This window comes from Grammomys surdaster, unplaced genomic scaffold (assembly GCF_004785775.1).
Source record: "Grammomys surdaster isolate TR1022 unplaced genomic scaffold, NIH_TR_1.0 236, whole genome shotgun sequence".
Lineage (NCBI taxonomy): Eukaryota > Metazoa > Chordata > Mammalia > Rodentia > Muridae > Grammomys > Grammomys surdaster.
The window spans coordinates 1873459-1893742 of NW_021604681.1; the positions used below are offsets into that span (position 1 = coordinate 1873459).

The 20284-nt window shown below is 40.3% G+C and overlaps 1 protein-coding gene across 3 annotated transcripts in view; it reads left to right on the forward strand.

The window, feature by feature from the left end:
- Positions 1–17028, forward strand: part of Amot (angiomotin) — a 59289-nt gene extending 42261 nt beyond the window's left edge. For 2 of the 3 annotated variants that reach the window (XM_028773867.1, XM_028773866.1), the window contains 6 exons: positions 323–472; positions 3023–3213; positions 9914–10036; positions 10784–11016; positions 12109–12975; positions 13283–17028. In XM_028773867.1, the coding sequence (XP_028629700.1) occupies positions 323–472; positions 3023–3213; positions 9914–10036; positions 10784–11016; positions 12109–12975; positions 13283–13380 (1662 nt within the window). In that variant the 3' untranslated portion in view covers positions 13381–17028. The remainder of the gene's footprint in view (positions 1–322; positions 473–3022; positions 3214–9913; positions 10037–10783; positions 11017–12108; positions 12976–13282) is intronic. The other variant, XM_028773868.1, reaches the window with a different exon arrangement.
- Positions 17029–20284: the final 3256 nt, after the last annotated feature.

Consider the following 20284-nt stretch of genomic DNA (forward strand, 5'->3'; position numbering starts at 1 on the left):
TAGTAATGAAGAGGGCTAAGGGCAACCATAAGTGGGGAACTGGCCACCTTACATTCTAAGGTATTGTTTTGAGGGGAGAAGCCTTGATGAAGGCATAGAATTTAGGAATGAGGAAGAGATACAAGAGAGGCTCCTATCTCTATTGACATTATTTGTAGGAGAAGATATGCATCACAAGCAAAACGCTCCTCCCAAAGGTCCATCTCACTGTTCTTCTTGAATCTGGAAGAAATCTCAGCACGAGGCTGGATTTGGAAATGCCATAACTGACCCTGTTACTGTTTTTCTTTCTGTTCCCAAATCTCCTGACTTGGATTTCCAGCTGAAAAAGAAGCAAGTGTACGTAGATAAGGTGGAGAAGATGCAGCAGGCCCTTGTGCAGCTCCAGGCAGCGTGTGAGAAGCGTGAGCAACTGGAGCACCGACTCCGGACACGTTTGGAGAGGGAACTGGAATCCCTTAGAATCCAGCAGGTAATTCTGTGTGAACATCTTGGGGATGGGCAGAGATGATAGATCTGTGAAATTATTCTACCCAAGTCTGTTGTCATGAACCAGTAAGTTTCTTAGGGTTGTTTCCAGAAATCTTGGTGAGGGGATGCTTACAGAAGTATAGGTGACTCAAATGCAGCTGTAAAAGTCTTCCCTCCCTCAGCATGGCTGATGAGTCAGTATAGCTGAATCACTGAAGACCTCCTCTGAACCTCCAGGCTGCTCCACCAATCAGAATTTTGTCTCTCCAGCAATTGTACTGCTTATATAATCTTAGGGAGTGGGACTTATAAATCTTGTGCTGGGTACTTTATTGTTTACTTCTTTAATTCTTGAGGCTCGTAAGATTCATTTATTTCCCAAGTCTTACTTACGAGTTGTGGAATGAAGGACAGGAAGAAAAGAAAGAAATTCCATTATTCCTGGGTGATTGTTTGCATATTTATTAAATTTTTTTTTACATTTTGTGTTTGGCAAAGACTCTAAAGATCCTTGACTGCTTGCTCATCTTTACATGTTCCCCAGTTCCCCATGTTACAGTCAAAGGCGTTGCCAGTACAAATGCACAGCCTACCTAATTCCTTAGTTTTCTATTCCAGCAAAATCTGTCATTTTATTTTTCACATGGACCAGAACAAAAGACTCTATGAAGTGAAACAGCTATACACCTAAACTTGTTGATGTTTTTGAATCGAAGCTGGTGGAATCCTTGGGCAGTTTTTCTGTTTTGTTCTGAGAGTGGGTCTGATGTAGTCCAGACTGGCTTACAACTTAGTCTGGGCAGGTGTATAGCATCACTTCCAGCTGGAAGGGCTCTTTAGAAATCTTCTGCTCATGCAACTTACTGAGGTTTAGAGGAGAAAAAAAATCAAGACCACCTCCCTGCTCCCCAAATGTTAAACACCTCAGTAAAGATCTCATAAATTAGGGTCAGTTTTGGAACCAAATCATAGATTTAAAAAAAAAAAGAAAACCTCCCATTTTCCTTGAAGTCTTTTCTGTCAGCCAAGGACTGAAGATTTTATTTCATTAAATCTAATTTCTGAACAACATGGCAATGTGGAGATGTAAATTCTCCTTTCTTCTTTTGGATAAGTAGTGTATCCAGACTAAGAGTTGAGGATAGGAATAGCTTAGTGATGAACATTTCATCAGTACTTACAGCACTGCTCTGTTTGAGACCTGGAAATAGGAATCAGTAATAAAGTTCTTGCCTAACATGGATGAAACTCTAGGTTAGATCTTCGCTACTATGCAAACAGGCAAACGAAGAAACAAAATAGCAGGGGAAAGCCCTTTCTTATAAAATAGAAGCTCTTCCAACTGGATCTGGTAGGGGAGGCTGTTGTGTTTATAAAAAGATAAAGAGATAAAGAGTATGTTCTGTGGGTGTGTGGAGAGGTATGGGGGAAGAGGATATCTCAGTGGGCCTATGCCAAGGCATCTCTTCCCCCTGAGGGACAGCCACACACCGGTATAGCATAGAATAGAGTTTATTCAGGGCATGGGGAGGGGAGTTAGGAGGGTAGTAGAGGCAGAGAGAGAGACAGAGAGACAGAGAGAGAGACAGAGAGACAGAGAGAGAGACACAGAGAGAGACACAGAGAGAGACACAGAGAGAGAGACAGAGATTGAGCGGTATAGCATAGAATAGAGTTTATTCAGGGCATGGGGAGGGGAGCCAGGTGGGTAGTAGAGGCAGAGAGAGAGACAGAGTGACAGAGAGAGAGACACAGAGAGAGAGAGACAGACAGAGAGACAGAGACAGAGATTGAGAGAAAGAGCAGAGAAGTAGAGGAGTAGAAGCCGGCCATGATCACGCTTCCCTGCTTTACTTTCTCTTTACATGTGCTTTCCTTTTTCTAATTATACGTGGACTGGATGGATTTGGTGTCAGAAGTTTAAGGATTTCAAAACTATGGGCTTTCTAGAATCTTAATTGAGTTTGTGTTAGGAGAGAGGGGGAAGGGAAGGGGGAGGGGCAAGGGGACAGGGGGAAGCTAGAGACAAGAGAGCAGAGAGCAAGAGAGTAATAAGAGAGCAAGAGAGAGAGGAGGTGACAAGCAGCCCCTTTTATAGTGGGCAGGCCTACCTGGCTGTTACCAGGTAACTCTGGGGAGGAGCATACCTGGCTGTTGCCAGGTAACTGTGGAGGTGGACTTTAGACAGAATACTAGCAGAGGCTGTGTCAAGAGATTCATGTATTCAAGTCTAAATAGTGAAATCCTGTCTTAGAAAGTCAGCAATACTAGATAGATAGATAGATAGATAGATAGATAGATAGATAGATAGATAGATAGATACATAGATACATAGATACATAGATACGTACATACATAAATACATACATAGATACATAGATACATACATAGATACATAGATACATAGATACATACATAGATACATAGATACATACATAGATACATATATAGATACATAGATATATAGATATATAGATAATCAATCTTGGGGACTTGTGCACTATGGTTTTTCTTTCACTAACTTGAGGTGTCTTGGCATCTCCCCCAATAGCGCCAGGGCAACTCTCAGCCCACTAATGCTTCAGAATACAATGCTGCTGCACTGATGGAGCTCCTCCGGGAGAAGGAGGAGAGAATTCTGGCCCTGGAAGCAGATATGACAAAGTGGGAACAAAAGTATTTGGAAGAGAATGTGATGAGACATTTTGCTCTGGATGCTGCTGCAACTGTGGCTGCGCAGAGGTAAGTCATTGAAAGATGTCAATGGGAAAACCTGGTATGCTAACTCATTCAGAGATTTCCCAATATCTAGTCTCCTTCCCTGCTTTACTTTCTCTTTACATGTGCTTTCCTTTTTCTAATTATACGTGGACTGGATGGATTTGGTGTCAGAAGTTTAAGGATTTCAAAACTATGGGCTTTCTAGAATCTTAATTGAGTTTGCGTTAGGAGTGAGCTGGAACATTGCAGATGGGCTTAGCTAAGTGTTTGGACACCTCATTCCCTATTAGCTATATATTCTTTCAGCCACACGTGCATGCTGTTTAGTCTCAGGACAAAAGTGAAATCCCCACTAAAGAAATTCCACTCAGAAAGCAAATGTAACTGCTGTCATTTGATAGTTCTGGCTCTTCCTGGTTATGTGCCGAATATGAATCCATCACTGCCCTTTGAGAAGGTCTATATTTGAAGGCTACATTCTCTGTATTCCTGAGCTCATCACCTATAAGTAGTCTCATTCTATCTGGTACCAGAGAGAAGAAGGCAAGAGGAGTTTTATTTATGGTTTCTTGGGCACCTTCTTTGCATATTACAAAAAGAATTACTAGCTTTTATAAGAAACAATTGTTCTTCATAGTTTTTCTATGTTGCCTGTGTTCATAATAGTTAGCTGAGAAAGAAACAGCTCAGGTATAATCAGGTGTTAGGTTTGGTTGGGATGATAATAGACAGAATGTAGGTATAGACTTATATTGAAGGTGGTCTAGAACCTGGTCTATTGTATGTAGAGTATATTGTACCCAAACAGGCTTCTATCCAGAAAGTTATTAGTTACAGCAGTGTATTTTTATATTCTTGCAAATGTAGGACATCAGTAGAGTCCAGTACTTGCCAGATATTAGGTAGTAATAGGTGTGTAGAAGGAATCAGTGTTTAAGATATGAACTGTGCTACATGCCTTTAATCCAAGGACTTGGGAGGCAGAGGCAGGCAGATTTCTGAGTTCAAGGCAGGCCTGGTCTACAGAGTGATTTCCAGAACAGCCAGGGTTACACAGAGAACCCGTCTCAAAAAAACAAAAAACAAAAACAAAAAACAAAAAACAAAAGAGAGAAAGAGATGAACTGGCACATTCTAAAGATGCTCACGATTCTCCTGGAAGACTTCTTCCATCCTCCAGATAGCCCTATACCTTTAATAGACTGAAGCTGTCTTTGGCTTAATCTTGAGGTCTTCATCAGCTGAAGTTTCCCTGGCTTTGTTTCCTGAGAAAAGCATGCTCAGGAAAAGCCAGTGTCATAATAGTGTCCAATGAATCTCCATCTGTGTCTGAAGATGGTCACAAGGCCTGGAGGCAGATATGAAGCAGAATTTAGTGTCGTATTACCTACAGGCTTCCAAAGAAGTGCAGCCCTTGCTCAGAGGTATTTGTGAAAGCCCGATGCTGGAAACTTGCTTATGGTGAGCCAGAGAGATGCAGGGTAATTTTGTCTGCTTTGTGCAAAAGCTTTGCATGATGTAGCTCATAACTGTGCAAGGCATGAGAAAATGTCTGAAGGAGGCATCTTGGTGCTGCCTACTGAATGGACTTCATAAGAAAGCTAGAAAGGTGCTTGGCCCAAGGGCCTTTATATAACAATAAAACATCCATTCCTCCTCTCTGGAAATCATTAAGAATTGAGTTCCTTTACACATCTATGCCTGAAATATGTGTTGACTTAAATTAAATTGCTTTGTATCACTAGGTAGAACTTGTCCACGTAATTACTGTTTTCAGCAAAATATGCATGTTTATTATTTAATGTGATAGAACACAGCCTGTTCCCAGTCTTACTAGCAAGTAGGAACACCATCTTCCAGAGGCCAACATTCCTGATCCGGACTGTTTAATGGATTCAGACAACAGGAGAAAATGAGAGATAGATTGTATTGAAATGCCTGTAACATAAGTGAGTTAGACTCGATGACTCCCCCTGACCCTTTTATTAAAGGTTTATGCTATATTTCTAAAAATAGTATCATTTCACTTTGCTATACGGATTGGTTTCCTTATTTTCATTCTCTGTGAGATGACATCCAGAAAACATTATTTCTTAACCTTATAGGCTTTTCTATCTGTCTTGCCAATATCTCTTCACATTCCTTCTCTTCCATCTGCCAACCTAAATGTAGACATGGAAAATAAAAAAATGGAGAGAGCAAAGAAAGAAGAGGAGGAGGTGGGAGAAAAAGCAAGATTTTTAATAAATGTGTAATTAGCATGACATTTTAGCACTCAAAATAGAAGTCACATTCTCCCATGACCTTGTGGCCTTTAAACTTGATGCTTTCCTTCCTGGGCAATGACTCATCTGCTTCATGTCATAAAATTACAAACGTCTTTCCTAGAGTGTCAATATAAAAGGAATTACATTGTGTTTATGCTCTTTGTTTTACTTCTCCTGCTCAGTGTAATTATTTTGATCCATCCCAGTTGATACATTTATTAATAGCCCATGCCTTTTTATTTCTGTGTAATGTGTCATGGAATGGATGTATCATAGATCATTCATCCATTCACCTGATGATGGATATTTGGATTATTTCCAGTGTGTGACGTTTGAATATAATAAAATACAAATTTTAACATAAGATTTTTAAAAAGTTTATTTTCTTGCATTACAAGGCATACTACGTGGTAGTATGTTTATAACCTTTGTAGTGCTTTGATTCTAAATAACCTTTTGTCATGGGAAAGCTGGTGATACAATGGTTTCAGGTAGGAATAGGGGACTACAAGCTAGAAGTGTCCAGGAATAGACAGTGAGATTGAGATATAGGTAAGTTGAATACAATGAAGTGGAAGGAAAGAGGGGGAGAAAGAAAGAATAAACTGATGGCTCTTTTGGCTTTTTTTAGTGAGGTAGTTTAATTTTTTTCTTATTTAAAGTAAGTACTTGAGCTGAGTGTGGTGACACCGACCTGTTGTGACCTGTTGTCTCATTACACAAGAGAGACAGGAATGAAGAGTGTGAGTTCAAAGCCAGCTTAGGCTATGCAAACTCCTGTATAAAATAAAATACAATAGTCTGTGACACAAGGGCTACTAGCAAATTTATTTCTCAGAAACAGGCAGGGCTCTAGTGAGAACTTTAAACGTATTACTTATCCTTTAAGGGTAGGTGCTGTTATCTAGTCTACACTCGGGCACGGGGGTATTATATCATCTCTAGATCAATACTAAAGGGCACAAGAGGCAGGATTTCAATCAACAATTTATCAGTTTAACTGTCTCCCAGCTCAATAATGGTGAGCTTGAGATCATTAGCTGTTGAATGAAGGATCAGTTGAAGATTCTTAGGCACTTGGAAACATTATCAATAATTGCAGGGTCATTCCCTGCATTCAGGCACTGAAGTTACTGTCTCTCTCGAGAATCTAGGTACTTACTATGATGAATGGAAATCCCTAAAAGGAAGTCCTTGTTCATTCCCAGCAGACCTGATTTGGCAATACAGATTTTGAGTTTGAGCTCATAAATGCTGAATTTATGCCTGTAGAGCAGCAAGAAGATAATACGATAACAACCCATCAACCATGCAATCTATTCGGTTGGATTTACTGAATTGAGTTGTTAGCTGTACTTGGAATGTTTCAGGTTTGTTTTGGGCAATGCAAATCCAGAAAAAGAGAAAGTAAAGTAACTGAGGGCTATGAGGAAGATTCATGCCACACGTGGCTATTTGTTCCTTCCTTAATGTCCTTTCTCGGTTTCTGAGTTTGCTTTCTTCCCTGTCTGTATCGTAGTTACCTTGTTTTCTACCAGGACATCTCTGCAGTTAGAAAAATGCTGTAATACTAGTGCTTTTATTTCTGAGATTAAACTTACAAATCTCCAACAACTTGTTGGATCTTATCATAGAGCTGTCCTCAAGACAACGTTACTCCAGCAGCTTGGTAATGTAAAGCTGTCATAGCACTTTGGAAAAATCCTCTCCTTGGTTTCCCATGGCAGCAAACACTATTCCATGATTTGAATTACAAGTACAGTTCTCACTCATTCTTTTATCTTCCTAATGTTACCATGGACATGGTCTCCAAGTCCAATCACATCAACCGCCTACAGCCTGTTCCCATTTCCTTTGCCAGTGTCCGGGTTGTGTTTTTGTTATCCTCTAATGGGATTACTGCAGTCACCTTCTTCCTAACTGGTCTGCTTGATTCAAGTGCCTCTCTTTTCTGATCCATCTCTATATCTCAGCAACTGATAATGCTGTGGTGGTAGAGCTTGGCACACGCTCTTTTATTTCCACAAAAAGCACTAATGGTTTTCAGTGCCTGTTGGACTAAAGTCCAAACTCATTCCTATAGTAGTTAATTATTTATTCCTTGTCTACCCTTGCAAGTTTCCTACACCTAGGGCCTAATCATTTCCACATGTTTCTTCTCTCTAGCCTCCCATGATCTTCCACTTTTGATAAAGTTTATGGGTTAAATAAGCAACAGGATGCTACCAGTTAGAAAAAATGAAGCGTATTTATTAATTGATTTTTTTTAAAGTTATTTTTGATCTTTAGAGACAGGGTCTCACCCTGACCTTTGCTGACCTGAAATTTGCTGGTCTTGTACTTGTAATGATCTTCCTGTGTCAGCCTCCCAAGTGCTAGGATTGAAGGCTTGAATCACCACAGTAGTCATGGTAAAGTTTAAATGGCCATGAGGTGTTTTATTTAAGAAGCCATCATGATGACCTTAAGAACACTAGAACTGGGATTATGTTATTAGAGAAAAGGAGAGATTATGGGGGGGGGAGATATTAATAAAAATCTATTTAAGAATTTGAGAGAATTAGATAGCAGGTTCAGGGACATGTGGCTTTGATTGCTGTCCACAACCTGCAGCCATTATCTTCTGATGTTCTTGATGGCAGTTTCAGAGAGCTGTGGAACTAGTTCCTTCAAATGCTGTACTAGCTTGCATTTGCAAAGCCATTGGCTTCATAGCTCCAGTCTTCTCCAAGGAAGATTGATGTTGAGGGCTGTCCTGGCAGCCCTGTAGGAATTCACTAAGTGCCCCACATTTTCAGGCTCCATTCCTGAGCAGTTCACAGTGTCCATATCAATTAGCTGGCAGGGCTCTGTGTACCCAAACTGGTCTTTTATGCAATGGAAGTGGCTGTAGGCCAGCACCAGTTTCCCCCAATGACAAACTGTACGTTCAAACCCCCAGTGTCTGTAGACAGCATGCACTTTTCAAGAGGCTTGGCTCTAATGTGTTAGCCTTCCTTTTCCCTGGCACTCGGTAAGAGCAGGAATGGCCTCCAGTATTGCACCAAGGGGAAGACTGTCTCAAACGCATTCCGACTTTTTGCTATTCTCTTTCTACCTACACACTTTTCAATATTTTTAAAAAAGCATTGTTATGTGCCACAACTGTGTCCAATGGTATATGTTTTCATGCAAATCATTTTAATTTATATAAAGGGAAGGAAATGTCACTTCAGTTGTCATTTTGTATATGAAGAAGAGTAAGTATAAAAGCAGGTAACTGACTTTCGGAGGTCAGAAAGTTTGTGAGTGGCAGAGTTCTTGTGGAAGCTACGACTTGATCCTGAGGCTGTCTCTAGGAATAGCCTTCATATCAAATACTATGCAAGGGTGTTGTTAATCCAGGAGAATTGTGAACAAATGGATTGCTCTGGAGAAATATAGAATTTGGGGATGTTAAACTATGAATTTGGCAAAAGATGAGAGAAACTGTATCCCTCCCACTTCTTTCCAACTCCAATAGATGGTTACGACTTTGCAAATGAGCTGTAGGCATTGGGACAGCAGTGGTTTTTATAGAGGCCCGCCAGACTTCCCTAATTTTAAGGCTAACTTACCATGGGATCATTCCCTTGTTTATTATATTACCCCATATCTATACTGATCACAGTCTCAATGCCAAGAGAACATGACTGTTTAGCTTCCAGCAGACAATGTACCTGGGATCTGGAAGGAGTGGAGTGAAGCAGGGCCACTTCCTTCTTCAGCCTGTTGTCCTGATTTCCTGTATAACCCTTGTAATTCCACGTGTGTCTTCTTTAATCATAATTCCTATCTCTTTCTCTTAGTCCTCATCTCCTTTCCTTGATTTTTTCTCTCTCGTCTGCTCACGCCTCTCTGTCTGTTATTCTCTGCACACATGTTTCTCCTTATTAACAGTCTTTGAATTAATGGCCTGAGACAATTCCAGGTGGAACACAATGATCCCTTGCACAGCTGAGACTCTGGCACGAGAACAGTCACTTGAGTTGGTTTTAAAACCCATGCATTCAGTGAGAGAATGGTTCTGGTGCAGATTAGATAAAGAACCAAACAGCACTGAGTCAAAGGCCCTTTCTTTAGTTCATAACTGACTTTAGTTGTTTATGTGTCTCTTAACTGTTGTGTGTTTCTAGCCCTCTTATGTAAATGATATTCAACTGTCACAAAACCTACTTAGCAATCCTCTGGCTTCATTCAAACATACCTTTCCACTTTGTGACTGTTAAAGAGAATGAAGTCAGAAGTATACATATTCCTGAAATCATTCTTGCTAAAAGCTCTTTCCAGCAAGTCCCTGGCAAATCAAACATTCCTATTGAGATCAATGTTAATTTAAGAATTTTCAGCAAAACCTCCATTGACTTAATCTAGAGAATAACATCTATTGATTTCGATGCCTGCTCAACATCAGCACTGTCCTTTTTCTCCCACAGAGACACAACAGTTATTAGCCACTCTCCTAACACCAGCTATGACACAGCCTTAGAGGCCCGCATCCAGAAGGAAGAGGAAGAAATCCTGATGGCCAACAAGCGTTGCTTGGACATGGAGGGAAGGTAAAGTCTGACTGTGGATTCAGAAGGGTTGAGAAGTTGATCTTGAGACTAGCTACATCAGTAGAGAAGGGCAAGCGTGTTTCTTCATAAGTGATGAACTTGATTGTGGAGCCTGCCCCCAAACCCAACTCTTCACTCCTGCCAGTCTGTTACCTAAGGTTTGATGTGATGACCTTAAGAATGAACATTCTTACTAATTACAGAATTCCAGGTAGGGGTTGCCTTTTCCTGGATTTTACAATTGTTTTCCATTTGCATTCTGCTCTGAGGTATTCTTTATAGCAATAATACCTCAATTCTATAATACAGACAATTTGTCAACAGTATCTGGGGAATATGGCACCCAATGTCTTTTATAGACTCACTGTCATTTATTATTACCTGGATGTCATGCTTTATTAGTAGAAGACTCCATCTTCTTATTGAACTTACTGTTATGGACATAGCTCCTTTGCCAAAGAATGACTTCTTTCCTACATGGTCTTTCTGTTTGTCAGTATTTGACTCTGATCTTTTAGGGTGTCCATAAAAGTTTTTATATACTCTCTTACATCTACTTGGCAGTCCATAGGATTTTCTATTTTTTTCTTTAAAGTCCTAACATACTGATCCTTGCCTCCAACTAAGACTTAACTAAACCAACCCTTAATTGAAAGGATAATAGGAGTGCAGATCCATGTAGGCAGTGAGATCAGAATAGAGAAGTAGCAATCAAGTTTCTGTATGTGCTTTTTCTTTGACTGCTAGGATTAAGACCCTCCATGCCCAGATTATTGAAAAGGATGCCATGATCAAGGTGCTGCAGCAGCGCTCCAGAAAGGAGCCAAGCAAGACAGAGCAACTCTCATCCATGCGGCCAGCAAAGTCTCTGATGTCCATCTCCAATGCTGGATCAGGCCTGCTTGCACACTCATCTACCTTGACTGGTGCACCCATTATGGAGGAGAAGCGAGATGACAAGAGCTGGAAGGGGAGCCTAGGTAAGGAAAGTGAAAGGCACAGAAGCAATGGCACAGTAACATACTTAGAAACTGTCCTGACTCTGTTATACACAGCAAGGAAAAGAGACAATCGTCCAGGTACTAGAGAGGATAATTTGGGGTTAATTTATTTCTCTGATGGAACTAGATATATAAGCAGGACCTCTGAAGTCTCAGGGTAAGAACAGTAACTGAGACCAAAGCCTAAAAATGTGAGAATCCTGTATTCTTTAAGGGTGGGAAAGAACCTAACTTGAATTTATCTTTAAAAAAAAAAATCTTGTATTTGGCTTTTGCCATATGGGAACTTTGTTCAAAACCCAAATGGACTTCATCTCAGGCAAAATTTGAAGTTAGAGCATCACTGTGTTCCTTCCTCCCCGACGGAAGAGGACCCAAAGTTCTCTTTAAGCTAATGGAGTCAGGAGGCAGCTTTTGTTACCAGAATGTTCAGATATGAGAACAGAATGTACTTTTTTGTTCGATTCTTGTCCATTTTATCTCCTCTAATTAAAGCCTAGGAGTACCATAGATACTGAGACACATTTTTGATCCAGAGGAAGCAAACAAATATATATTTAAAATCTTTTGTTGTTTTTAACTACTTTCTTGATCCAATAATTGTTGCGGTGTACTTCAGTTAGAGTAAATATTCTCAGACTCATGATCATGTTTGGTACCATAGGTTATACAACGAAAATTACTCTTATTGGTATCTACAGGTTCCCTAAGCCACTGAGGTATTTTCATCTCTCTGGTTAATGTGGGGTATTAATATTACTGGTACAGAAAAGACCTCTGACAAGTTGGTCTTCCACAATCCCCAATGGAAAAGAAGTCTAACAAATACCAAGGACACTTAGAGACTTAATGTTATGTTGCATACTGGATAATAAAGATAAGAAGGGACCAAAAGCAACTTTTAGCTGGGATGCAAGATAGAGGATCCCAGAGATTCCCTAGAGGCAAAAGCAATCACGTTTCAAAGAGATACCAAGCATTTTCTTTTCCTGAACTCCAACAAGGGTAAATAGTTAACCAGTATCTAGATAAAATCACCTCCCATCCTCTTGTTTCTTGCTTCATCTTTAGGCATTCTTCTGGGTGGAGACTACCGTGCTGAACCTGTCCCATCCACACCTTCCCCTGTGCCTCCATCTACTCCCCTACTCTCAGCTCACTCAAAGACAGGCAGTCGCGATTGCAGCACTCAAACTGAACGTGGAACGGAATCGACCAAAACTGCAGCTGTCACTCCCATCTCGGCTCCAATGGCTGGTCCAGTTGCTGCTGCTGCCCCTGCTGCTGCCATCAATGCAACTGCTGCCACCAACACTGCCACTGCTGCCACCAACACCACTATCATGGTAGCTGCTGCTCCTGTTGCTGCTGCTGCTGCTCCAGCTGCTGCTCCTGCCACCCCATCTCCAGCAAATGCTGCTGCTCTTGCCGCTGCTGTCACTCCAGCTACTTCTGTCTCTGCAGCTAATTCTATCGCTCCAGCTGCTCCTGTCTCTCCAGCTTCTGTAGTGCCTCCAACTGCTCCTGTCGCTCCAGCTGCTGCTGTTCAGATTCCAGCTGCTGCATCTCTTACTTTGGCTACTGTTTCCCCAACTCCTGCCGCTGCTACTGCTGCTGTTGCTGCAACTGCTGCTTCTGCTGCTGCTGCTACTACTGCTGCTGCTGCTGCTGCTGCTGCTGCTACTACTGCTATTCAGGTTGCTCCAGCTACTTCGGCTCCGGTTCCAGCTCCAGCTTCGATTCCGGCTCCAGCAATGGCTCAGACTTCTGCTCCGGCTCCGACTCAGGCATCAACTCCAGCTCCGACTGAACCTCCTACTCCAGTTCCAGCTCCAACTCCAGCTTTGGTTCAAGCTGAGGGTCCTGCAAGTCCAGGTGCCAGTTCCAGACCATGCCGTTTGTCTACCCCAAATCTGATGTGCAATCCAGATAAGCCAGGTAATCACAATTTTCTGTAGCAGGCATCTTCTGGTATTGTTCTCATGTGTACGTCTATTAGTTAATGCCTGCCATTTTGACGGAGTTGAACATTGCATGGTCAGAGGAGAGAAAAGAAGAGGGTCTGTCATCCACTAAAATGGGAATGGTCAAGAGCAGAGGCCATTTTTCAGTAAAGTAAATGATGGACATGTCTAGTTACAAGTCACATTTAGAAATTAGTTTTGTGATAGTTCTCAACATTGGTTTTCAAAAGTTAATTTTTGCTTTGTGCCTAAGTCTTTTCTAACCCCCCACTTCCATTTAGATGGTCCTGCTTTCCACTCCAGCACTCTGGAAAGAAAGACACCCATTCAGATCCTGGGGCAAGAGCCTGATGCCGAGATGGTGGAATATCTCATCTAAACACCACAATCAAGAGCTGGAGTTAATCAGCAAGAGTTCTTTTTCATAATTTTTCCCTTTCATTTGTTTAATCTGGGGTGAAGATGGGGTTGGGAGGTGGGGATGATTTTTCTAAAGGGACTTTTTATTGGACTCTGGTAGTACATAAGTAATACCATAGAAATGAATTCCAAACTATTTTGGAATACTTAGAGAGTACCTCAAAAAGATAGATTAAGCATAATGTGCGCTAAAGCTTATTGTTGGGCTTTGTACAACTCATGGGCTATTAACAGGTAGTGATATCCATTGATGTTTTGAATATGTTTCAACTCATTTGAAGTTTCCCTCTTTGAGGTCATTTTTATTGAAGAATTCAGTACGTGTAGAAGGCAGATTGTAACATGTAGTTTCGAAGTGGAAATTCAGGGAGAGTTTGAGGACTTACTACTTTGTCTAGTCACTACCTAGACAACAGCCACAGAAAGCTCTTACTGTGGGGTTGAGAAAAGAAAGTGGTTTTGGAGCTTTGGAAGCTAAAGAAAAGGTAGAGAGTATTAGGGCGAAGAAGGATACTGGAACTAATTTTTATCTCCCTGTTTCCAGTTACCCTGCCCCCTCGTATTGATGGTATTTCTCTCCATTTCAATGGTGCTTTGGAAGTGGATTCTTTTGTTTCCCTCCTGGAGGTTGATACATTCATATATATACTCTGGAATAATTTATGCATTTGGATAATTAATATATTGCTTTCAGACAGTAGGAAGGTAAATGAACAGTGATGCATGACTGCCTCTCTCATAGGGGATTAGATGTTAGAGGCCTTGATGAAGGGCTGCATGAGATATTGCATGCAGACTTTTGTGATCTGGGTATAGTCATAAACATGGCTCAGTCACCTTAAATTAGTCCAGTTGACTGACATAGCGTTGTTTTTCCCCCACAGTGCAGACTCACTGGCTGGTTTGCCAGGATTTGCTTGCCAGTAGTTTGCAAGATAAGGAAACATCTTTGTTGCCAGGTTGAATGTGTTGAGTTTCTGGCAAATACGTGGAAATATTTCTCTTTTGTTTTCCCAAATCCTTAGCATGTACCTTCAAAGGCATGCAACTGTCACCTCCAAAAATAAATAAATAAATAACAGAAGAAATCCAAAGTACCAGGCTGCAGTCAGGAGCTAGGCTGATTGCAGCCATCTCCTCAACTACCTCTTCTCACTACCAGTGACTCCATCTTGGAATCCCTTTGGGAAGCAGCTGGGAATGTATACATGGGCGGGACCAACAGAGGGCCTTGCCATAGAGCTGCCTCCAAGGACACAGAGGGTGTCAGTTGTCACAGGTCCTTGTCCCTTGTCTCTGCCCTTCATTAAGGCAATAGAACTGCAGATAGTACCATTAAGATCAGTTTTCAGGGGTATAGGGAAGTTAGGGGAGGGAGGATATTAGGTAAGGGGGGGTAGAAGTTTAGAGATGTGTTAAGTTAGAAATCAGATTGATACAAGGGCATCCTGTATTATGCCATGGGCTATATCGGTGGGGAGGAACTTTACTTAGCAATGTAACATTAAGTTTAGTGATGAGGAATCTGAGAGTTGGAAAAGGTCAGTGACTTTTTCAAGATCGCACAGCACATCTCTCTGTTCTGCCAATCGCATACCCATTTTGGGAAATGCTTATAAAAAAAAGGAAGAGTCTGTTTTGAAGAAAGGACATCTTCATAGTCTAGGGCATCCCTACATTATGAAAATATTCTTGGTGTGAATAGATTGATTGGGTGTCTGAATTTTTATCTTGTCTCTGCTGGAGTGCCTTGTATGAAATTGGTTTTTTTTTCCTCATCCCATTTAATCATTTAGCTACATGAAATGCACCCTAAAGAAAAGTCAACTCAACTGTTTTTCACTATAAAATAGGGTGTCTTGGGTCATTTTATATATTCCTCTGTGAGTATAAGAGTGCTATATTTACCTGTATTCTTGTGTAGTTCCTAATTACCTTCCCAAAGATTTATTTGCCTGTGTGTATGTGTGTTTGTGTGTGTGTGTGTGTATGTGTGTGTGTGTGTGTCTGTGTGTCTGTGTGTCTGTAGATGAGGGAAGGCAATACAACAACTTTTAACTAGTATTTTTTTTTCACATTTTTAATAGCAAAGTGATCATCCACTGTATTGGTCCTCAGTTACAGAGTGAATGTCAAATAGACATTTAAAAGTGCAAGGAAAAAAAACCCTTCAGACAGTAGAAGAATCAGGCAGCAAACACCAGGAGAGCTACTTTCTGTTCAAGCAAATGAATGAAAATGAAAGAAACGTCATGTCCTCTCATGATGAAAACACATGGCTAGAATTTGAGCTGCCTCTGCGAGCCATGACTATAATCCCACACTGTAAAGTGACAGATGAGATGCATTCCTCATTGTGGCAGCCATCTCTTTAGAATCGTGTGTTTGGGGACAAAAGGAAGTCCTTACTGAAGGGTGAACTTTCCAGAACCTTTGTGCCCTGTCACACAAAGAGGTACCCTTTTCGGTTTTCTGTCACAGGCAATTTGCTCAAAGGACCTTGTATGTCTTAAAGATGGAAGAAGACTATGTTGGTATAGTCTGTATAGACTCCACCTTTTGAAAAAACTTTCTACCACATATCAGTTTAAAAATTCAGTATATGGAATAAGCCTCATATTAAGCATATCTTCACAGTTCTGTGGATGTAACATCTGGGGCCTCTTCCTGGACTTCCCAGAAGAGGAGGGAATATTTGTTGTCTTAACTTTTAATGTCTGGTGGTCTATGAGGATCTTCTAATTCATTTTGTTATTATCCCCCTTGTCCCATGTCCAGCAAAATTTCATTTGAGGGAGCTATACTTGATACAAAACTACTAACATTGTTGGGGGAAGTAATTGAACTTCCTTTGAAAGTCATGTATTGTGACTGTTGTCTTAATGAAGGTTTTAATTTTCAGTGTTTTTTTTTTTTTGAGCTGCAGGGTGATGGGGCAGTAGAAACTTGAAACACCTGCCATCATCTATGGTAGGAAACATAGCAAGATACCTGTCATGTTCTTTTTACTTTTGCACTGTTGAGTGGATCTAACAAACTGATTTTCCAGCTACTTTTTAAAATGAAGAATCTAAATAATGTGGCAGCTTAAAGTATAGATGTATGTGCTAACTTGAATAAATGCTCATGTCTGTTAGCCATACAGTCTGTTATCTTACATGCTCACTCATACATGGAATATGTTACTTAGGATATGTTTCTTCTTACAGAAAATATTTTCAAAGGGAACTATTCACTGTGGGTTCAGCGTCACTGATTTCTACCTGCCACAATCTTCAGAAATTCTTCTCTTGAGTGCCACCCATTGACAGTAGGACAAGGGTTGGAAGCATGTACATTTTCTTCTGGTAGTAAGGGTGGGTTACAAGAAGGGTTACAAGAAATTTTCAAATCCTTTTGACCTCCTTTGTGATCCATGGCATATGTTTAAGATGGTTAGATGGGATTGGCAGATTATTCAAGAAGAAGTACTTTTGGCTTAAAGTATGTGGTCTTGTAGTGATTGTGATCCTATTCTGTAAACAAGAGAATTAGATCAAATAAAGTTAAGCAGGTTAAATCCACTTTGTGCCTATCTTTCAATAAAGTTAACCATGTTAAAATGCAACTCTGTGTGGGAAATGCTTTGGTGTTTACTGGCTTTGTGTGATGCTAACAATTACTTTCAAGACAGTGGAATTGTCTTGCACCAGCAGCAGAATTTGCATTTGCTCAAAGTATGGGATGAGGTTAAAAAGCAGGCCACATGCTCTAATCAGTCCTTTTATATACAAAGGCAAGCAAGCTATAGTAAGAGCTTTGCACCTTTTTGTTTGCTGGTTCTGAAGGCTAAAATGATGGACATCTGAAGCAGAGGACTAATTTCAGGGTTAGCGCTTTGGAAGCACACTCCTCCCCCACCATTTTGGGATCCCATTTCTATAACAGTAGTAGTTATGCCAATTAGTTTTAGTTGGGGCGTGGGCTCATTATAAACACCAGGCACATCTATGCATATACTGACAACACTAAGAAGAGTAAAAACACAGGAAAAGCAAGGACACAGGAAGTTGGAAGGAAAGGGTCACCACCTTTGGGGGTTGGGGAGTAGAGGCAAATTTGATCAAAACACACAGTAGTCATATATGAAATTAAGTAATAAAAATAAACTAATAAGAGGAAAACCACATAAGTTGGGCATTCATTAAAAGTGATAAGGATGTTTTTACTCTGCCTTTTCTATGCCTCATGCTTACTGGTAAGTTAGAATCCTAACTGGGGAAGAAAAGTTCCAGAAGTAACTTGAAGTGACACATTCTCAAAATGGAATTGATTTTGATTGATGTTACAAATGAGAATGATCAGGGATACTGAATTTATCCAACTATAAGTCTGAAGCTGGGACTTCATTTCCTCCGTATTTATTTTTTTTTTTAATATTTATTTATTTATTGTATTGATGAGTACACTGTAGCTGTCTTCAGACACACCAGAAGAGGGCATCCAATCTCATTACGGATGGTTGTGAGCCACCATGTGGTTGCTGGGATTTGAACTCAGGACCTCTGGAAGAGCAGTCAGTGCTCTTAACCGCTGAGCCATCTCTCCAGCCCTCCTCCGTATTTATGATGAGTTATTTGAAAATGTTAGAGATGAAAACCTGGCCCCTTTCAGCACAAAGAAGATGGTATTAAATGAACCACCTGTTACAAAGCTTTGCAAACCAGAACTTTCACAAGGATCTTGTCCCTGGTTTTTAAAAGGTTGTGATTCAAGGATCCATTCAAAACATGTGCCGTTACATACGCCGGAGCATTTCTAAGTAGTGTGAAAACTCAAATTTTATATCTTCCCTGCTCCTCACACCGCTTGGTGTAGGCATTCCCTGCTGAGATCAGAAATCCCATTTCATACCGCTAGCTGCCCATGTCCCTTGATTTGTTCATTTACTTACTCAATTGCTTTGAAAAAATTTGCAAATGCTCTCCTGCTTGTGGAGTTGAATGGTAATTACCTGATGAGGGAAGAATCCTCAAGAATAGGACCTATTCCCTACCACCTTCAAATCCATGTTCTTTTCAACACCAACACTGCATAACACATCACTTACCGACATTGCATAGCATCTCACGAGTACTCACTCTTAGATGCAAATTTGTTGTCATCTACCAGTTACCTCTGAATTAAGTATATGTGAGTTTCTGAGTACATACTTACTTGATGCTAGCATATTGAAAAGAAAAACAGGAATATGCCATTTTAAGTCTGTGAGTCTAGAAAATTACAGAAAATCACACACCCATGTGTGCGCACACTTAAGGAAATGGCTGTTGGGATGACTTGAGGGAAAACTATTTAGCTGTCAACCTGACAGAGTAGGGGGCTTGTTAACATTCCAGGTCAAAGAAGCAGTGTGTGCAAAGGTGAAATCAAGTGACTGTTTCCAAGTACAAAGGTTATAGAACATTGATACAACAGCTGAAAATCTGAATAAAATCTTAACATTTGGATATGTGATATCACATATGTGATACACATATGGATATCACATATGTGATACACAGGACTATTATGGAAGTCAACAGAGCACTGTGTTTGAATACTGACTCTTCCAATAAACATATTTACCTGTGGGGAGAAAATATATATATATATATACGTATATATACATATATATGTATATATACGTATATATACATATATATACAGAATAAGAAAAGCTTACCAGTAAAATGGGAATAAACATATTAGTCTCAATGTACCTCTTGAGAATATATTAGGAGAGCCACTCAAAGTAAGAACATTAAAGATAGGTCCTGAGTCAGTGTGTGTATGTTGACATGGGTACAGCCATGTCAGGGACCCTATCCTCAAACTCCAAAGGAAATGGCAAAATCTCTTTAGCCCAGGTGTGGATGTTGATAGTGTATGCAGAAAATGTCCAACATAGGTACCCATAGATGTTTATGGCTCAAAGACTGCTTCCCTACATAGATTGCTCCTAAAGAGATTAGGTAAGTCTGTCTCCTTGATCAAGCTATATATCATAAACTCTGCCTCCTTGCTCTTCTGCATGTAATAATCCTTCCTCCATGTTTGGCTAGATGCAATAATTCCTCTTCTCTGACTCTATCTAATAAACAGACTTAGGCTTTGGGGTGTTGTGATTTCTCTAGGAGAGAGTCCAGACTTTATGGTGAACTATCTAATATCGTTTTACTTAGCATTCTGAAATACATAGTACACCCTTCTTGCCTACAGTCACCCTACCGCATTTGTAGATGGCTCATATGACTAACATAGAAAGCTGTATTTTTAAGCAAGTGCATTGCTAGGCCATCTTTCTTAGCATCATCTCAGGTATTCATTCAGTGTCCACTACCTGGTCTTGAATTTAAACATGCTGATTTTATAGTTCTAAAGTAAGACCTTGGAATCTTCATTCTGGTCCAGCTCCCTAGAAGATAGTGATATAATTCCTGAGATCACATGGTCCGAGAAATAATGATTTCCTGGCATTTATTTTTATTCCCCCTTCTCTTAAATTCTCTGACATTGCAATAGACCCCTAATCATACATGGCTAAAGAGTAAATTTAAATGTTAACTACAATGCATTCTCCTATTTAAATGGGTATTTTATTTTCTTCATTTATCCTTGGAAATGGCTGTCCATACTTCTCAACAGCTATGACTCTAAGTAGTTGGATTTACTGCTACTATCAAACAGAGCATGTTGTTGGTAACTTTAGTTACTGGTTTACATGGATTATAGTCCTTGAGGCAAGTGCAACCACATCTGTGATTTTGCCCAGCTCATTTAGTGCCAATGACCATTTTGTAATATGAAGTCACTGGATTATGATCTCTAATGTCCTTTCTGGC